This window comes from Elephas maximus, chromosome 24 (genome assembly GCF_024166365.1).
Source record: "Elephas maximus indicus isolate mEleMax1 chromosome 24, mEleMax1 primary haplotype, whole genome shotgun sequence".
In the NCBI taxonomy this organism is placed as follows: Eukaryota; Metazoa; Chordata; class Mammalia; order Proboscidea; family Elephantidae; genus Elephas; species Elephas maximus.
In genome coordinates this window covers 4,934,248-4,950,870 of record NC_064842.1, presented here as the reverse complement: position 1 = coordinate 4,950,870, position 16,623 = coordinate 4,934,248, and the positions used below count along the sequence as shown (strand labels likewise).

Sequence of the window (16,623 nt, the reverse complement as noted above, 5' to 3'; positions counted from 1 at the left end):
CTCATAGCGACCCTATAAGACAGAGTAGAATTGCCCATAGGGTTCCCAAGGAGCAGCTGGTGGATTTGAACTGCCAACCTTTGGGTTAGCAGCCAATCTCTTAACCACTGTGCCACCAGGTCTCCTACTAGGATGACTATTATCATAAAAAATGGAAAATGACAAGTGTGAGAGAGGATGTGGAGAAATTGGAACACTTACCCATTGCTAGTGGGAATGTAAAATGGTTCAGCCATTATGGAAAACAGTTTGTATTTCCTCAAAAAAATAAACGTAGAACTACCATATGACCTAGCAATACCAATCCTCAGTAAATACCCCCAAATAATTACAAGTGGGGACACAGATAACTCTACATCAGTGTTAGTTGTAGCATTATTCACAATAGTCAAAAGGTGGAAATATCTGAAATGTTAAACAGATGAATGAATGAATGAATGAATAAAAGGTGGTACATGTTGTTGTTGTTAGGTGCCGTCCACTTGGTTCCAATGCATAGCGACCCTATGCACAACAGAACAAAACACTGCCTGGTCCTGCGCCATCTTCACAATCTTTATGCTTGAGCTCATTGTTTCAGCCACTGTGTCAATCCACCTCATTGAGGGTCTTCCTCTTTTCTGCTGACCCTGTACTCTGCCAAGCATGATGTCCTTCTCCAGGGACTGATCCCTCCTGACAACATGTCCAAAGTATGTAAGACGCAGTCTCACCATCCTTGCCTCTAAGGAGCATTCTGGCTGCACTTCCTCCAAGACAGAGTTGTTCGTTCTTTTGGCAGTCCATGGTATATTCAATATTCTTCGCCAACACCACAATTCAAAGGCATCAACTCTTCTTCAGTCTTCCTTATTCATTGTCCAGGTTTCACATGCATATGATGTGATTGAAAATACCATGGCTTGGGTCAGGCGCACCTTAGTCTTCAGAGTGACATCTTTGCTCTTCAACACTTTGAAGAGGTCCTTTGCAGCAGATTTGTCCAATGCGTCTTTTGATTTTTTGACTGCTGCTTCCATGGCTGTTGATTGTGGATCCAAGTAAAATGAAATCCTTGACAACTTCAATCTTTTCTCTGTTTATCATGATGTTGCTCATTGGTCCAGTTGTGAGGATTTTTGTTTTCTTTATGTTGAGGTGTAATCCATACTGAAGGCTGTGATCTTCGATCTTCGTTAGTAAGTGCTTCAGGTCCTCTTCACTTTCAGCAAGCAAGGTTGTGTCACCTGCATAATGCAGGTTGTTAATGAGTCTTCCTCCAATCCTGATGCCCCCTTCTTCTTCATATAGTCCACCTTCTCGTATTATTTGCTCAGCGTACAGATTAGATGGGTATGGTGAAAGAATACAACCCTGACGCACACCTTTCCTGACTTTAAACCAATCCGTATCCCCTTGTTCTGTCCGAACTGCCTCTTGATCTATGTAAAGGTTCCTCATGAGCACAATTAAGTGTTCTGGAATTCCCATTCTTTGCAGTGTTATCCATAGTTTGTTATGATCCACACAGTTGAATGCCTTTGCATAGTCAGTAAAACATGGGTAAACATCTTTCTGGTATTCTCTGCTTTCAGCCAGGATCCATCTGACATCAGTAATGACATCCCTGCTTCCACGTCCTCTTCTGAAACCGGCCTGAACTTCTGGCAGTTCCCTGTCGATATACTGCTGCAGCCATTTTTGAATGATCTTCAGCAGAATTTTGCTTGTGTGTGATATTAATGATATTGTTGGATAATTTCCACATTCGGTTGGATCACCTTTCTTGGGAATAGGCATAAATATGGATCTCTTCCAGTCAGTTGGCCAGGAAGCTTTCTTCCATATTTCTTGGGATAGACAAGTGAGCACCTCCAGTATGATGTTTGTTGAAACATCTCAATTGATATTCCATCAATTCCTGGAGCCTTGTTTTTCACCAATGCCTTCAGAGCAGCTTGGACTTCTTCCTTTAGTACCATCGGTTCCTGATCATATGCCACCTTTTGAAATGGTTGAATATCGACTAATTCTTTTTGGTATAGTGACTCTGTGTATTCCTTCCATCTTCTTTTGATGCTTCCTGCCTCGTTTAATATTTTCCCCATGAAATCCTTCACTATTGCAACTCGAGCCTTGAATTTTTTCTTCAGTTCTTTCAGCTTGAGAAACGCTGAGCTTGTTCTTCCCTTTTGGTTTTCCATTTCCAGCTCTTTGCACATGTCATTATAATACTTTACTTTGTCTTCTCGAGAGGCCCTTTGAAATCTGTTCAGTTCTTTTACTTCATCAATTCTTCCTTACACTTTAGCTGCTCGACGCTCGAGAGCAAGTTTCAGAGTCTCCTCTGACATCCACCTTGGTCTTTTCTTTCTTTCCTGTCTTTTCAGTGACCTCTTGCTTTCTTCATGGATGGTGTCCTTGATGTCATTCCACAATTCGTCTGGTCTTCAGTCACTAGTGTTCAATGTGTCAAATCTATTCTTGAGATGGTCTCTAAATTCAGGTGGGATATACTCAAGGTCATATTTTGGCTCTCGTGGACTTGCTCTGATTTTCTTCAGTTTCAGCTTGAACTTGCATATGAGCAATTGATGGTCTGTTCCACAGTCGGGCCCTGGCCTTGTTCTGACTGATGATACTGAGCTTTTCCATCGTGTCTTTCCACAGATGTAGTCGATTTGATTTCTGTGTGTTCCATCTGGCGAGGTCCATGTGTATAGTCGACGTTTATGTTGGTGAAAGAAGGTATTTGCAATGAAGAAGTCATTGGTCTTGCAAAATTCTGTCATTCGATCTCCAGCATTGTTTCTATCACCAAGGCCATATTTTCCAACTACTGATCCTTCTTCTTTGTTTCCAACTTTTGCATTCCAATCACTAGTAATTATCAATGCATCTTGATTGCATGTTTGATCAATTTCAGACTGCAGCAGCTGATAAAAATCTTCTATTTCTTCATCTTTGGCTCTGGTGGTTGGTGCATAAATTTGAATGATCGTCATATTAACTGGTCTTCCTTGTAAGCATATGGATATTATCCTATCACTGACAACGTTGTACTTCAGGATAGATCTTGAAACGTTCTTTTTGATGATGAATGCAACACCATTCCTCTTCGAGTTGTCATTCCCAGCATAGTAGACTATATGATTGTCTGATTCAAAATGGCCAATACCAGTCCATTTCAGCTCACTAATGCCTAGGATATCGATGTTTATGCATTCTATTTCATTTCTGACGATTTCCAATTTTCCTAGATTCGTACTTCGTACATTCCAGGTTCCGGTTATTAATGGATGTTTGCAGCTGTTTCTTCTCATTTTGAGTTGTGCCACATCAGCAAATGAAGGTCCCGAAAGCTTTACTCCGTCCACATCATTAAGATCGACTCTACTTTGAGGAGGCAGCCCTTCCCCAATCATCTTTTGAGTGCCTTCCAACCTGGGGGGCTCATCTTCCAGCACTATATCAGACAATGTTTTGCTGCTGTTCATAAGGTTTTCACTGGCTAATGCTTTTCAGAAGGAGAATGCTGGGTCCTTCTTCCTAGTCTGTCTTAGTCTGGAAGCTCAGCTGAAGCCTGTCCTCCATGGGTGACCCTGCTGGTATCTGAATACCGGTGGCATAGCTTCCAGCATCACAGCAACACACAAGCCCCCACAGTACGACAAACTGACAGACACACGGGGGAAAAGGTGGTACATAGGTATAATTAAATACTTTTCAGCGCTAAAGAGAGATGAAGTTCTAATACATGCTACAACATGGGTGAACCTTGAAAACATTCTGCTGAGTGAAGTAAGTCAGACTCAAAAGGACATATACTGTATGACTCCACTAACAAAATATCTAGAACTGGCAATGCATAGATAAAAATCTTTATCTGTCGTTATTTGGGGAAGGGGGAGTGAGGAATGGAGAGTTATTGCCTTAGGGTAACTGGATTTCTGTTTGGGATAAAACAAAACATTTTTAAAAATGGAGAGTGGGTGATGGTTGCATAGCATGATGAATGTCACTGACTTGTACACTTAAAACTGGTTGAAACAGCAAATATTTATGATACATATTTTACCTCAATAAGAAAAAGTCAGAGTCTCCCTGTGGTGCTCTGGTCTGAATGCACAAAGAGTGTTTGGTTTAGGTATAGGGCATCATATTTTTAAATGGGCATTATCAAACTGGGAACACAGCCAAATCAGATTAAAAAAAAAAAAAAACAGCCAGTTAATGGCTGAGAAATCACATTTTATGAAAAATAGTTGGAGGGAACAGGAAACACAGCAGAGGACAGTACTCCTCACTTATCAACTATCTTGTTATCTGACATTTCTCATTTACAACAGTAGTAAAAAAAAATCTGCTATCCAACTAGTTTGCGCGTTAACAGCGTACATCTGCTGGTAGCAAACGTCAGGGTGTAAGGCGAGAGAAGCACTGGCTGTGGTGGCCAAAGCTGTGGGTCCTCGGCTGGGCCATGATTCTCAGTGGTTCAACAGTTACGTAATGATGTCATTTGGCAGTTATATAATGATGTTACCTGGCAGTTATGTAATGATATAACTTGGCAGTTGTGTAATGATGTAGTTATCCTCCATTTTGTGATCTGTTGTGGCCATCCCCCGTTTTTGCATAATTGTGATTTTCGAGTAATGAAAGGCCTTTGGAACTTAACTATGCCAATAACTGAGAGGTGGGTGTACTTAAAATTCCTGAAGTTCTGGGCAATAATGATAGAGGAGGCTTTTTCTCGGGAAGTAGTAGGACCCAGGTAAGGAGGCCAGTCTTAAAGAGGCCGGTGTTGTTAACCTGACCAACCATATGCACCCATTGCCCAAGAAAATCCCAGTCTATTCCTGCTGCAACTCGGTTAACTCCTGTCATTTATTTAAGGTACCGTGTTTCACTCTCAGAGGGGTTCAGTGTTGAAAAAAGATTATGTTCACCCTAAGATTTGTAGAAGTAATACAGTTTTTATTTCTACATCAGAAAGAGCTGTTCAACCCACAAGAACTGTCCAATAATGTACGGGGGCAATTTACAATGCAGCTCTTTTCCTGTCATTGATAAAGAACAGCAGACGTTCAGGGATCACCTGTCTGGTATGTTTTAGAAAGAATGCTTTATTTGGTGGGAAGTTAAAGTTGGCGACTTTTAAGCTATCTGACTTCCATATTTAAGATGCTATTTTTTTTAAACATCATATGATCAAAGATCAATTCCATGACATACTCGTAGATAGCACTGAATGTTTTAAAATATTTTTCCTCTTAGGAATCCATAGACTTGAGTTTTATTGAATTTCTGTGGGTTTTGGTGAATTCCTTAGATATGACTAATTCACACTAGTTGTTCTATGTGAGGGTCATTGTGGAATGATAAGGAGACAGAGTCCTTGCTGCTGTGATAAAGAAATAAGACCGGGGAAGTACTATTTAAGTATATGAGTTGTTGTTGTTGTTGTTAGGTGCTGTCAAGTCAGTTCCAACTCATAGCGATCCTGTGTACAACAGAATGAAACATTGCCCACTCCTGTGCCATCCTCACAGTCATTGTTATGCCTGAGTCCATTGTTGCAGCCACTGTGTCAGTCTATCTCATTGTAGGTCTTCCTCTTTTTCACTGACCCTCTACTTTACCAAGCATGATGTCATTCTCTGATGACTGGTCCCTCCAATCCATGTCCAAAACATGTGAGACAAAATCTTAACATCCTTGCTTCTAAGGAGCATTCTGGCTGTACTTCTTCCAGGACAGATAAGTTCATTCTTCTGGCAGTCCACAGTATATTCAATATTCTTCATCAACACCGTAATTCAAAAGCATCAATTCTTCTTCAGTCTTCCTTATTCATTGTCCAGCTTTTGCATATATATGAGGCAATTGAAAACACCAGTTTGGGTCAGGCACAACTTAGTCCTTAAAATATCTGTCAGTTTGCTGTGATACTGGAAGCTTTGCCACTAATATTTCAAATACCAGCAAGGTCACCCTTGGTGGACAGGTTTCAGAAGAGCTTCCAGACTAAGACAGACTAGGAAGAAGGACCTGGCAGTCTACTTCTGAAAAAATTGGCCAGTGAAAACCTTATGAATAGCAGCAGAACATTGTCTGATATAGTGCCGGAAGATGAACCCCTCAGGTTGGAAGGCAGTCAAAATATGACTGGGGAAGAGCTACCTCCTCAAAGTAGAGCCGACCTTAATGAAATGGGTGGAGTCAAGCTTTCGGGACCTTGATGTGCTGAAGTGGCACAACTCAAAATGAGAAGAAACAGGTGCAATCATCCATTAATAATTGGAATGTGGAATATACAAATTATGAATCTCGGAAAATTGGAAACTATCAAAAATGAAATGGAATGCATAAACATCGATATCCTAGGCATTAGTGAGCTGAAATGGACTGGTATTGGTCATTTTGAATCAGACAATCATATGGCCTACTATGCCGGGAATAACAAATTGAAGAGGAATGGCATCGCATCCATTGTCCCAAACACATTTCAAGATCTGCCTGGAAGTACAATGCTGTCAGTGGGATAGTGTATACTATACGAGTTAGAAAGAACATAAATACAAGCTTTCCTAAGAGTAATTTATTCAATATTGTAAATTATGTGCCTTTAAACTTTTTAGTATATGTAATATTTTTTCAATATTATAAATGGCTTGCTATAACGGACTTTTTGTGGTGTAGAATTAAAAACACTGTCTTTGGACTTAAACAGTTCTAGTTTGAATCCTCTGCCAATTATCAGTGTTGTGACTTTGAATAAAACTTTTAAGTTCCCTGAGCCTCAGACTCTATACTACAGAGATATCCAACTATCATTTTGTCACGTAATTCTGAGGATTGGAAACAATTATGCTAAAAAAGTTGGCACCCAGTGTGGGTTTGAAAAATGAACTATTAAGAGGGACTGTTTTGAGAACATTAAATATACTTTAACCTATTTGTTCCTATTTAATTCTGTTGTGTGTGCATCCTTGTGCTCAAGGTTGACCGTCCATTTGTTAGCACATCTGTGTCTTCCTCAAAATTAATATCTGTTTTAATGACATATGGTTTAGTGGCTGGGAATTGAGTCTTGCCTTCTGTTTTCAATTTGTTCATGACTCAATGGCTCAATATATGTATCTGAACTTTAGTTTTCCATTCTAGAAACTAGAATTTGAAATCCTTGCCCATATCTCGCTATGTCAAAATATGATAAGTAAATATGTAATTCAAAATTTTGAATGTGTGCCAGGCACTGAGCTGCAGTCAGAATGCTTATGTTCATCACAAGATAAACAAGGATGCCAGAAATCTAATCTCTGAAGTGAGAGGGTAGTTTGGAATGGTCCAGAGTCAGATTCCAAGTGAACCCAGCTGGAAGCATCACATCTAAGTGGAATGAGCACAGGAAGGTTGACGGGACACTAGGCACTGGAATTAGGCTGAGAGCATTATTAACCCAGATGCGCTCAGCTGACAGTCCCCCGTGACAGTGCCACTTAAAGGCACAGCCCTCAAAAAGGCTGGGTTTAACACACACGTGGATGTGAGCTGCTAACTTCTGAATCCCCCAAGGCACTTATACCTCTCTTATGCTGTGCACACATTGTTTCCCATTACAGGTCTTTGAGTCATGTTTTTTCTCTGTGTTAAATATCAAGCACATGGCCTTATCCTCCCTTCTTACCTGTTCTTTCCTTTTTACCTGTCCTCTCCTTTCCCAGCCCCAGCAAAGTGCTTCATGCATAGTAGTACTCAGTAGGTTTAATCACAGAATTGGGCTTCTTACAAAAATCATAGGCTTCTTTTATATTTTAATGCAACGTTTTATTCTACTATCTTGAAACACGCAGGCACATGCAAAAAACACACTGCAATAGTAACAATTCTGTGAAGTGGCTTGAGACAGAAACGGGGGCTTATGGGGATCACAATTAAGACACTTTCTCCCCATAACTTTTCTCTTCTGGCCCCTACACTCTTAGTAGCCATCAACTTTATGTCAGATGGAAAAAAAGCCTCTATTTTTGCTTTTTAGAGCTCACCCCTAGAGTTCTATAAACCTCTATGGAGCAAAGGTTTGGGTCATTTGTAACTCATTTTCTGTCGTGTGTGTGTGTGTGTATGTGTGTGTGTGTGTAGAGAAGCATCTGAAATATGCATCATTTAAAAGCTTAATAAAAACATACAGTCCAAAAATTGCTTAATGTTTTGTATTAGTTTTGCCTTAGAAAGAAGGTTAAATTTGAAATTTCATAAAAAAAAATTCCTTCCTTTGAATTTATAGACGGGGATAGCTGTTTTATCCAGTTGCCTTGTAGAATTAGTATTTACTGGACAAGATTTGTTGATTCAGGAGGTTGTCTGTGGAGTGCCTGCCCCACGAGGGTCATATTAAATCTGAGAGAGGCTTTTTGAGCCACATAGCATCTTGGAGACAATATATCAAGCTGAGAGATACATGGCTCTTCTGTTAAGAAGCCAGGGGTGGAATTACGGCTGGCTCCCAGGTATTGCTTTGGTGCTAAAGAGCCTCTGAGGACTAGGTCTAGGATAAAAGGGGTTAAACGGAGGGGAAAGAAAGGTTTCTAGAATTTTGTGTTGCTGAAAGCATACAAAATGAGGAATTATATGTGAAGAAGATGATGACTCTGTTTGGAAATATTTTGCAGTTTTAAATAATCAGTGTGTCCAATTTAATGGAGCAAATAGATGTTTTATTGTTGTTCAGAAGATAATCCATGGTGGTTTATTCATGTTGTGGAGCCTACTTTTGGGTACTCCTCTGTTCTTTTCTTAATAGCATGGCAATGCAGTTTTGAACAGAAGAAGGGAATTTTGTATACGTATTATGAACTGTAATTTGTTCCTGGTGATGACTTACTGAAACTGATTTTCACTCAGAATTCGACTCATCGATGATGTTATACTCCTTGTTGCAGATAGATCAGGCAAAAAGCGATCAAGCAAGTGGACATGGTTTTATATTCTCTACGTTATATGCACACTGCTCTCGACTTTTTGCCCTTGTTTTGCAGTACTCTTCTTCTGTGTGGGAAACCCTGGTGGCGTAGTGGTTAAGTGCTACGGCTGCTAACCAAAGGGTCGGCAGTTCGAGTCTGTCAGGTGCTCCTTGGAAACTCTATGGGGCAGTTCTACTCTGTCCTATAGGGTCACTATGAGTCACAATCCACTCAGTGGCACTGGGTCTGGTTTTTTTTTTGGTTGGTCTTGTGTGTGTGCATTTGTTATAAATCAATCAAAGATATGTATCAAATAAGAAATTACCATTACTAAAACTATTTGAGCTCACAGATAAAATATCAATACTTGGTATTTAGCAATGAATGTCCTATAATCCAAAGATTTAAAGTTAGAACTACTGAGTGATAGTTGCTCTGGACAACAATCATATTGCATTACTTTGTCATGTCACCGTTCTACAAACTGAGAGAAATATTTCGTACAGTTTTCTCTCTTTTGATGCGTCCAATTCACCCTCACACTTGGGCACCGAGCTGATGCCTTTGCTTTTATTTTGTTCATGGAGAAAATGGAAACCCTTGTAAGAGATCTTTGTTATATTCCCATCATTAAATCTCCCCAACTTTCTGAATCGGAACCGTCAATTTCTGCATTGACTTCTGGGCACTGGTGGACAGTCCCTCCGCATGTACACAGGCTCTCCTTTCTCTCCCTGCCACCCAAGACTTTGCTCTGAGAATTGTTCTCTCTTCTAAACTGTCATTTCAACCAATCTCTGTTGGACCATTCCAGTAATCACGCAAACCTGCTGCCACATCTCCCATTTTCAGAAACCCTTCCTTTGATACCACGAGTTTCTCTAGTTGCCCCCCCCCATTTTCAACACCCCCTTAGAACAAGACCCCTCAAAAGAGTTTTCTGTGGACAGTATACCCACTCACTCCCATCTCATTCTCTTCTCAGCCTTCTCTAATCAGACTGCCCTGCTCACCACTGCACTGCTTCTGCTCTTGGCAAGGTCACCAAACACCTCCGCGTGGACAAACACAAAGTTCAACTCTCAGTCTTCTTCTTACTTGCACTCATCAGACACAGTTGATTAGTCTTTCCCTTTGGGTATGCCTTCTTTACTTGGCTTCCAAGATGTCACCTTTTGTTTGTGTTTCTCCTCCCTCGCTGACCACTCCTTCTGTTTCCTCTGCTGTAGCATCATCCTGCTGACCTCGAATTTAGTTGGATCCCAGGGCTTGAGTCTTAGACCTCTTCTCTGCTCCATCTACTCTGACTCCCTAGGTTATCTCATCAAGTCTCAGCCTTTAAATATAATACCACAATTCACGTCCAGACTCACATCTGTAACTGCTTCCTTGATATCTCCATTAAGATGCATAATACACTTGTAAGTGTAACACAGCCAAAACAGAACTCTTGGTTGCCCCATAACCTGTTTCTCCCCTCATTGTTCCTTATCACAGTAATGGAACCACCATTTACTTGGGTGTTTGGGCCAAAAACATTGGTGCCATCTTTGACTATCTTCTTTTCTATTATCCATACACACTACAGTCAACTGAATAGCAAAATGTTTCAGCACTTTCACTGCTATTAGTTGAAATTAAGGTCCCATCATCTGTTGCCTGTATTTCAATAGTTGATGTCTCTCTTTCCACGCTTACCCTCCTATAGCAGAATGGTTTTTATAAGTTTAGAGTCAGATTGTACCATTTCTTTGGTATACCCTTCAATGGTTCCCATCCTGTTTAGATTAAAATCCAAAGCCCCTACTATGACTTTCACAGACTCTCATTATCTGGACCCTGCCTATCCCTCTGACTTCTTTTCCTTCCTCTCTCACCCTTACTCCGTCCGTTTCAGTCATGTTGGCTTTTTAACTGCTCCTTAAACATGACTACTTCCTCCTTTTCACTACCTTTGAACTGACTGTATTGCTCTTCCTGCAAACATTCTCGTGGCCACCTCCCTCAATTTTTTCTGCTCAGGTGTCACCTAATGATCTTATCTAGCCAAAATTATTATCTAGTAATTAAAATTGCAAGCTTCCTTGTCATGTTCTCTTCCCTTATGCTGCTGTATTTTTCTCAAGGCTTTGATTACCACCTGGCAGTGTTTCATGTATCTGTTTTCTTATTGCCTGCTTCCACCACTTAAATGTTAGCTCCTTGAGGACAAGGACTGTGTCTGTTTTCTTCAGCGACATTATTCCTGCACACCTACAACACCCCTTGGCAAAGAATAGACGCTCAATAAATGTTTATTGAAAGAATGAGTGAATTATTAACTAGAAACACGTAAAACTGATAGCTGAAAAGTGTATTCTAGTCTTCCATTCTCATTGTTGGTCATTCATCAGCCTCACTGTTCACAGACAGGTTCACCTGAATTGGAGAATACATAAAATTCACATATACATGAGGTTATGTATGAAGAGAGCTGAAAATGAACCCTGTATTTAGTTTCATCTTAGCTATTAATGATGTTAATCACTGATTTTAATTAACATTGTTAGCTGTTAAGTAATTGCTAGCTATTAACAACAATAATACCAAAAAACCAAACCCATTGCCATCAAGTCAATTCCAACCAGTGACCCTACAGGACAGAGTAGAACTATCCCATAGGGTTTCCACGGAACAGCTTGTGGATTTGAACTACCGACCTTTTGGATAGCAGCCAAGCTCTTAACCACTGTACCACCAAGGCTTCAAAAAAATAATAGATAATAATTACTTAATGATTACTACAACCAAAAATAAGGTATTTTGCTTACATTGTCTCACAACAATAACAAGAGAAATATTATTATTCCCATTTTAAAGATGAGAAAGCAGCTGCAGAGTCACTAGGTAATTTTTCTAAAACCATAGGGCTTTCTTTAACTCCAAAGCCTGTGCTTTTGAGTTTCTGATTAGTTTTGGGACAAGTGCTCATATGACAAATTCATTCAAGTTATACCTGTTGGAAGAGTTCATTCAATAGCCAAAGTCATCTTGTCATTTTTGTTAAAAATTAGAACAGGATTTAGATTCACTTGTTACAGTGAGGCTTTGTAGAACTACTCGAATGTATTACCCTGACAGATTTTATCAAGCACCTATGCTGAACTAAGGAGAGATTTGCAAGAGGTTCAGCAAGACTACCAAAAGTGACATATAGGCCCCAATTTGTAACTTATTTGAATAAGGGGAGGGCACAGTGAGAAGAAACAACTGACTATATAAAACTCAACAGGAAGAGAGTGTACCCATACCCATTGCCGTTGAGTTGAATTCCGACTCATAGAAACCGAGTAGGACACAGTAAAACTGCCCCACAGGGCGTCCCAGGCTGCAAATCTTCTTGGAAGCAGACTGCCACATCTTTCTCCCACGGGTCGACTGGTCGATTCAAAGCACCGACCTTTCGGTTAGCAGCCAAGCTCTTAACCGCTGCTCCACCAGGGCTTCTCGAAAAAGAGTATACTTGTCATATATTCATGGGTGAGGATTAAGGCTGGAATGTGCTATTTTCAGCCAATCATGTATATTCATCATTCAGAAAACATGATTTCAGCAAACTTCCCTTCCTCAAGAAAAAAAAGCAGCAGCAGCAAATTGCTTTATGTGTTGTTGTTGTTAGCTGCCAGAGTCAGCTCCCAACTCATGGGACCCCGTGCTCACAGGGACCTCGCACACACCAGGTGGATTTTTGGAAACAGATCGCCAGGCCTTTCTTCCTGTTCTTAGTCTGGAAACTCTGCTGAAACCTGTTCAGCATCACAGCAACATGCAAGCCTCCACTAAGAAACAAGAGGTGACTGAGCTTGAGGTGCAGTGGCTGGGAATCGAACCTGGGTTTCCCACATTGGGGTGGTGTGATTAAGATGACTAATGGCTGATACAGATAGGATGAACTATTTCAATATTAGCTTGCTTGGTCTGTTGAACAAAGAGTTAATTTTCAAAGGTACTTGCTTGGCTAAATCCCCCTACCTGTTTTCAATTCGGTAAACAGAAGTACAGGTGAAATGTGCTGCGTATTCATTTTTCTTGCTGTTTGGGGACTGGCTTTGAAGACTGGAATAATAATGTAATTGTGTTGAAATGAACAATGAGGAAGTACAGTAGTTCAGGAATGAAAATGTTAAATTAAATGGACCATGTTTAACATCGTTGTTGATCCCGAGGAACAGTTTTTCCAGTATATGGAGCATTTCCATCCCAGGCAGCATATGTTCTCCACAGTTCTCTCTGCTCTAATTCATCTGTGGTTGTCGACAGCTCCAGATGGCGTGCTGCCTCCAAGGCTTTCAGCTGCCACTCCAACCAGTCTTCAGGTTGTCTGGTCTACACCAGTTCATAACAACGCCCCCGGCTCTCCCAGATACCAGCTCCAGATGAGGCCTGGCCACTCCGCCCGTGAAATTCTAGAGTGAGCATTCCATTTTAGTGTCCATCCTCTTAGCTGTTATCTGGGTGTACAACGTAGACCTAATTTGCATTACCTTAATTTTTGAAGAATAGGTCAGTTCTCCTTTGCAACAAAAATAGGTTGCCTTTTAAGAGTTCAAACAAAAGGAAAACAAGCAAACAACCTAGTGGATAATCATTTGCTTTACAGAAATATATACTTTTTTTTCCATCTATTTAGCATCTAAAATAAGATTTCTTGATAGTTTTCACGAGCATATGTATTGAACAAAGCAGAGATGCACTTGAACCCAAGAGAATGTTGCATGAGCTGTGTCTAGAATACTGTAATACCTATACAGATTCCACATGGCAATCTGTGTCTCAATACTGCAGAATTTGTATCGTACATAAACACAAGATTACAAACCCTCAGCCAAATGGCCACTTATTTAATAAAAAGAGATACCATTCGACGACACAAAATTCCAGCACTTAAATGTATGTTAACATTCTCTGAAAATTCTTTCACATGAGATTTTGTTTGTCTTTTTATCTCTGAACGTCTAAGACTTCCTAATTACCATCTCTCCTCCATATAGGTTATTTTCCGGCCCTTCTGCATCGTTAAGCTATGAAGTGAGAGATCTCCAGCCGTACACAGAGTATGAGTTTCGGCTGGTTGCCTCCAATGGATTTGGCAGTACGCATAGTTTTTGGATTCCATTCATGACCACAGAGGACAGTAAGTGCCTGGAATAACATACAGCCGAATGCCCTCTATACTGGGGAGTCTTAAACGTCTTCAGTTTTTCCAAAGCAAAGAAATGAGCCTCTCTACTTCCTTAATCTTTAGCACAAAATCTCTTCTCGGGGAAATGGGGGAAATATCCAGATGGAAGAAAAACATGGGCTTGGAGCGTTGAGAGTTATCAGGCCTATAGACAGGAAGAAGTAATTCACAATAAATTATGATACGGCCCCAATCTATCCGTCAAGGTGCACCTAGGTACCCTGAAGGAGAAAGGTTGTCATCTTCTCCTCTGTGACCAAACGTCACGGTGTTCTCTGTTTTGGAGGAAGTCTGGCAGGTAGGAGAAAGTGAGGTGTGGACCTCGTTTCGGGAAGATGCTTGAAGTGACATTAAACGGTTTCCTGGAGACAGATTCTGCTGTACTTTTATGTGAACCTGAGAGCCAACCTCGAGCAGGAAGTACAGTCTGACAGCAATGATTCTGCATGTGTTACGAAAACTAGATCATGATGGCTATATTCAACTAAAAAAGATAATTTTCTAGATTTTCACTGAAAAGTTATGTTTGCATATATATGTTTTACTAGGTTACATATGTAAAGTAAATACATGACCATAATATTTGATTTTATACAAATATAAAATCAAAGCATATGTATGGAAGTATAATTTTTTTTTGAAAGTTGGAAATTGAATCAAGAGACAAAGAAAAGGGGACCCTGTGTCTTTGAACAATGAGGCTTTTAGGGTTCATTTTGTCAAGTCTATTAGTCAGGGGCTTCTTAAAAGATTTTGCTCTGTTGCCCAGTTTTCATGCTGGCTCTGTATCCAATGAGGCCCTAGGTAACTTTTGAAAGGTTGGATATTAATCAAAAGACGTGGTATATGAAACTATGTTGTTGTTGTTAGGTGCCGTTGAGTTGGTTCCGACTCATAGTGACCCTATGCACAACAGAACAAAACACTGCCCGGTCCTGAGCCATCGTTACAATTGTTGCTATGCTTGAGCTCATTGTTGCAGCCACTGTGTCAATCCGCCTCGTTAAGGGTCTTTTTCTTTTCTGCTGACCCTGTACTCTGCCATGCATGATGTCTTTCTCCAGGGACTGATCCCTCCTGACAACATGTCCAAAGTATGTAAGACGCAGTCTCACCATCCTTGCTTCTAAGGAGCGTTCTGGTTGTACTTCTTCTAAGACAGATTTGTTCGTTATTTTTGGCAGTCCGTGGTATATTCGATATTCTTTGCCAACGCCACAATTCAAAGGCGGCAGTTCTTCTTCGGTCTTCCTTATTCATTGTCCAGCTTTCACATGCATATGATGTGAATGAAAATACCATGGCTTGAGTCAGGCTCACCTTAGTCTTCAAGGTGACATCTTTGCTCTTCAACACTTTAAAGAGGTCCTTTGCAGCAGATTTACCCAATGCAATGCGTCTTTTGATTTCTTGACTGCTGCTTCCATGGCTGTTGATTGTGGATCAAGTAAAATGAAATCCTTGACAGCTTCAGTCTTTTCTCCCCCACGTGTCTGTCAGTTTTTCGTACTGTGGGGGCTTGCGTGTTGCTGTAATGCTGGAAGCTATGCCACCAGTGTTCAGATACCAGCAGGGTCACCCATGGAGGACAGGTTTCAGCTGAGCTTCCAGACTAAGACAAACTAGGAAGAAGGACCCAGCAGTCTACTTTTGAAAAGCATTAGCCAGTGAAAACCTTATGAATATGAAACTATATGGACTATATATTAAATAAATTGTTTTATTTCTACAGTGTCCTTAATTGTATTATTTTAGTGAAGATAAGACATCAAGTGAGACATAATAGAACTTTTTACTTTTTCTAAATTTTTTTTTAATATAGAAAAATCATATGTAACTCTTAACCCTTTCTTCCCAAGTGCCCAACTTACACTCTGGGGAGCAAGTTGGGCACTTTATAAGGCACATCCAGTCATTTTGATCTCAAGGTACCATTTGGTAAACTGTATAATAAACAGCACTTGAGGTCTAGCAAGCATTAATGCATTATGCAAATGGGTGAAGCACTTGGCTGATAACTGAAAGGTTGGTGATTCACGTCCACCCAGAGGTGCCTTGGAAGAAAGGCCTAGCAACCTAGTTCCAAAAGATCACTGTCATTGAAAATCATATTCAACACAGTTCTTCTCTGACACACATGGGGTCACCATGAGTCAGAACCAACTTGAAAGAAACTGGCTCAAGGCCTCCACCTTTGTTTTAAGGGCAATGCTACTTACACTCTGATGAATCTCATACAGTGTTCACCAACCATAATTCAGATTAATGAACTAAAGATCATAAATTCAAAAGAGAGTTTTTAAGGAACTTTTTTTTAAACAACTGAAGATAATTTTTTTTTTTTATTGTGCTTTAGGTGAAAATTTACAGAACAAATTAATTTCCCATTCAATAGTTTATACACAAATTGTTCTGTGACATTGGTTGCAATCCCCACAGTGTGTCAACACTCTCCCT

The 16,623-nt window shown here is 40.3% G+C and overlaps 1 protein-coding gene across 4 annotated transcripts in view; it reads left to right on the top strand.

The window, feature by feature from the left end:
• USH2A (usherin) overlaps positions 1–16,623 on the top strand; it is a 906,431-nt gene that overhangs the window by 548,368 nt on the left and 341,440 nt on the right. For all 4 annotated transcript variants that reach the window (XM_049868234.1, XM_049868232.1, XM_049868231.1 and 1 more), the window contains 2 exons: positions 13,245–13,395; positions 13,976–14,118. In XM_049868234.1, coding sequence (XP_049724191.1) covers positions 13,245–13,395; positions 13,976–14,118 — 294 coding nt within the window. The remainder of the gene's footprint in view (positions 1–13,244; positions 13,396–13,975; positions 14,119–16,623) is intronic.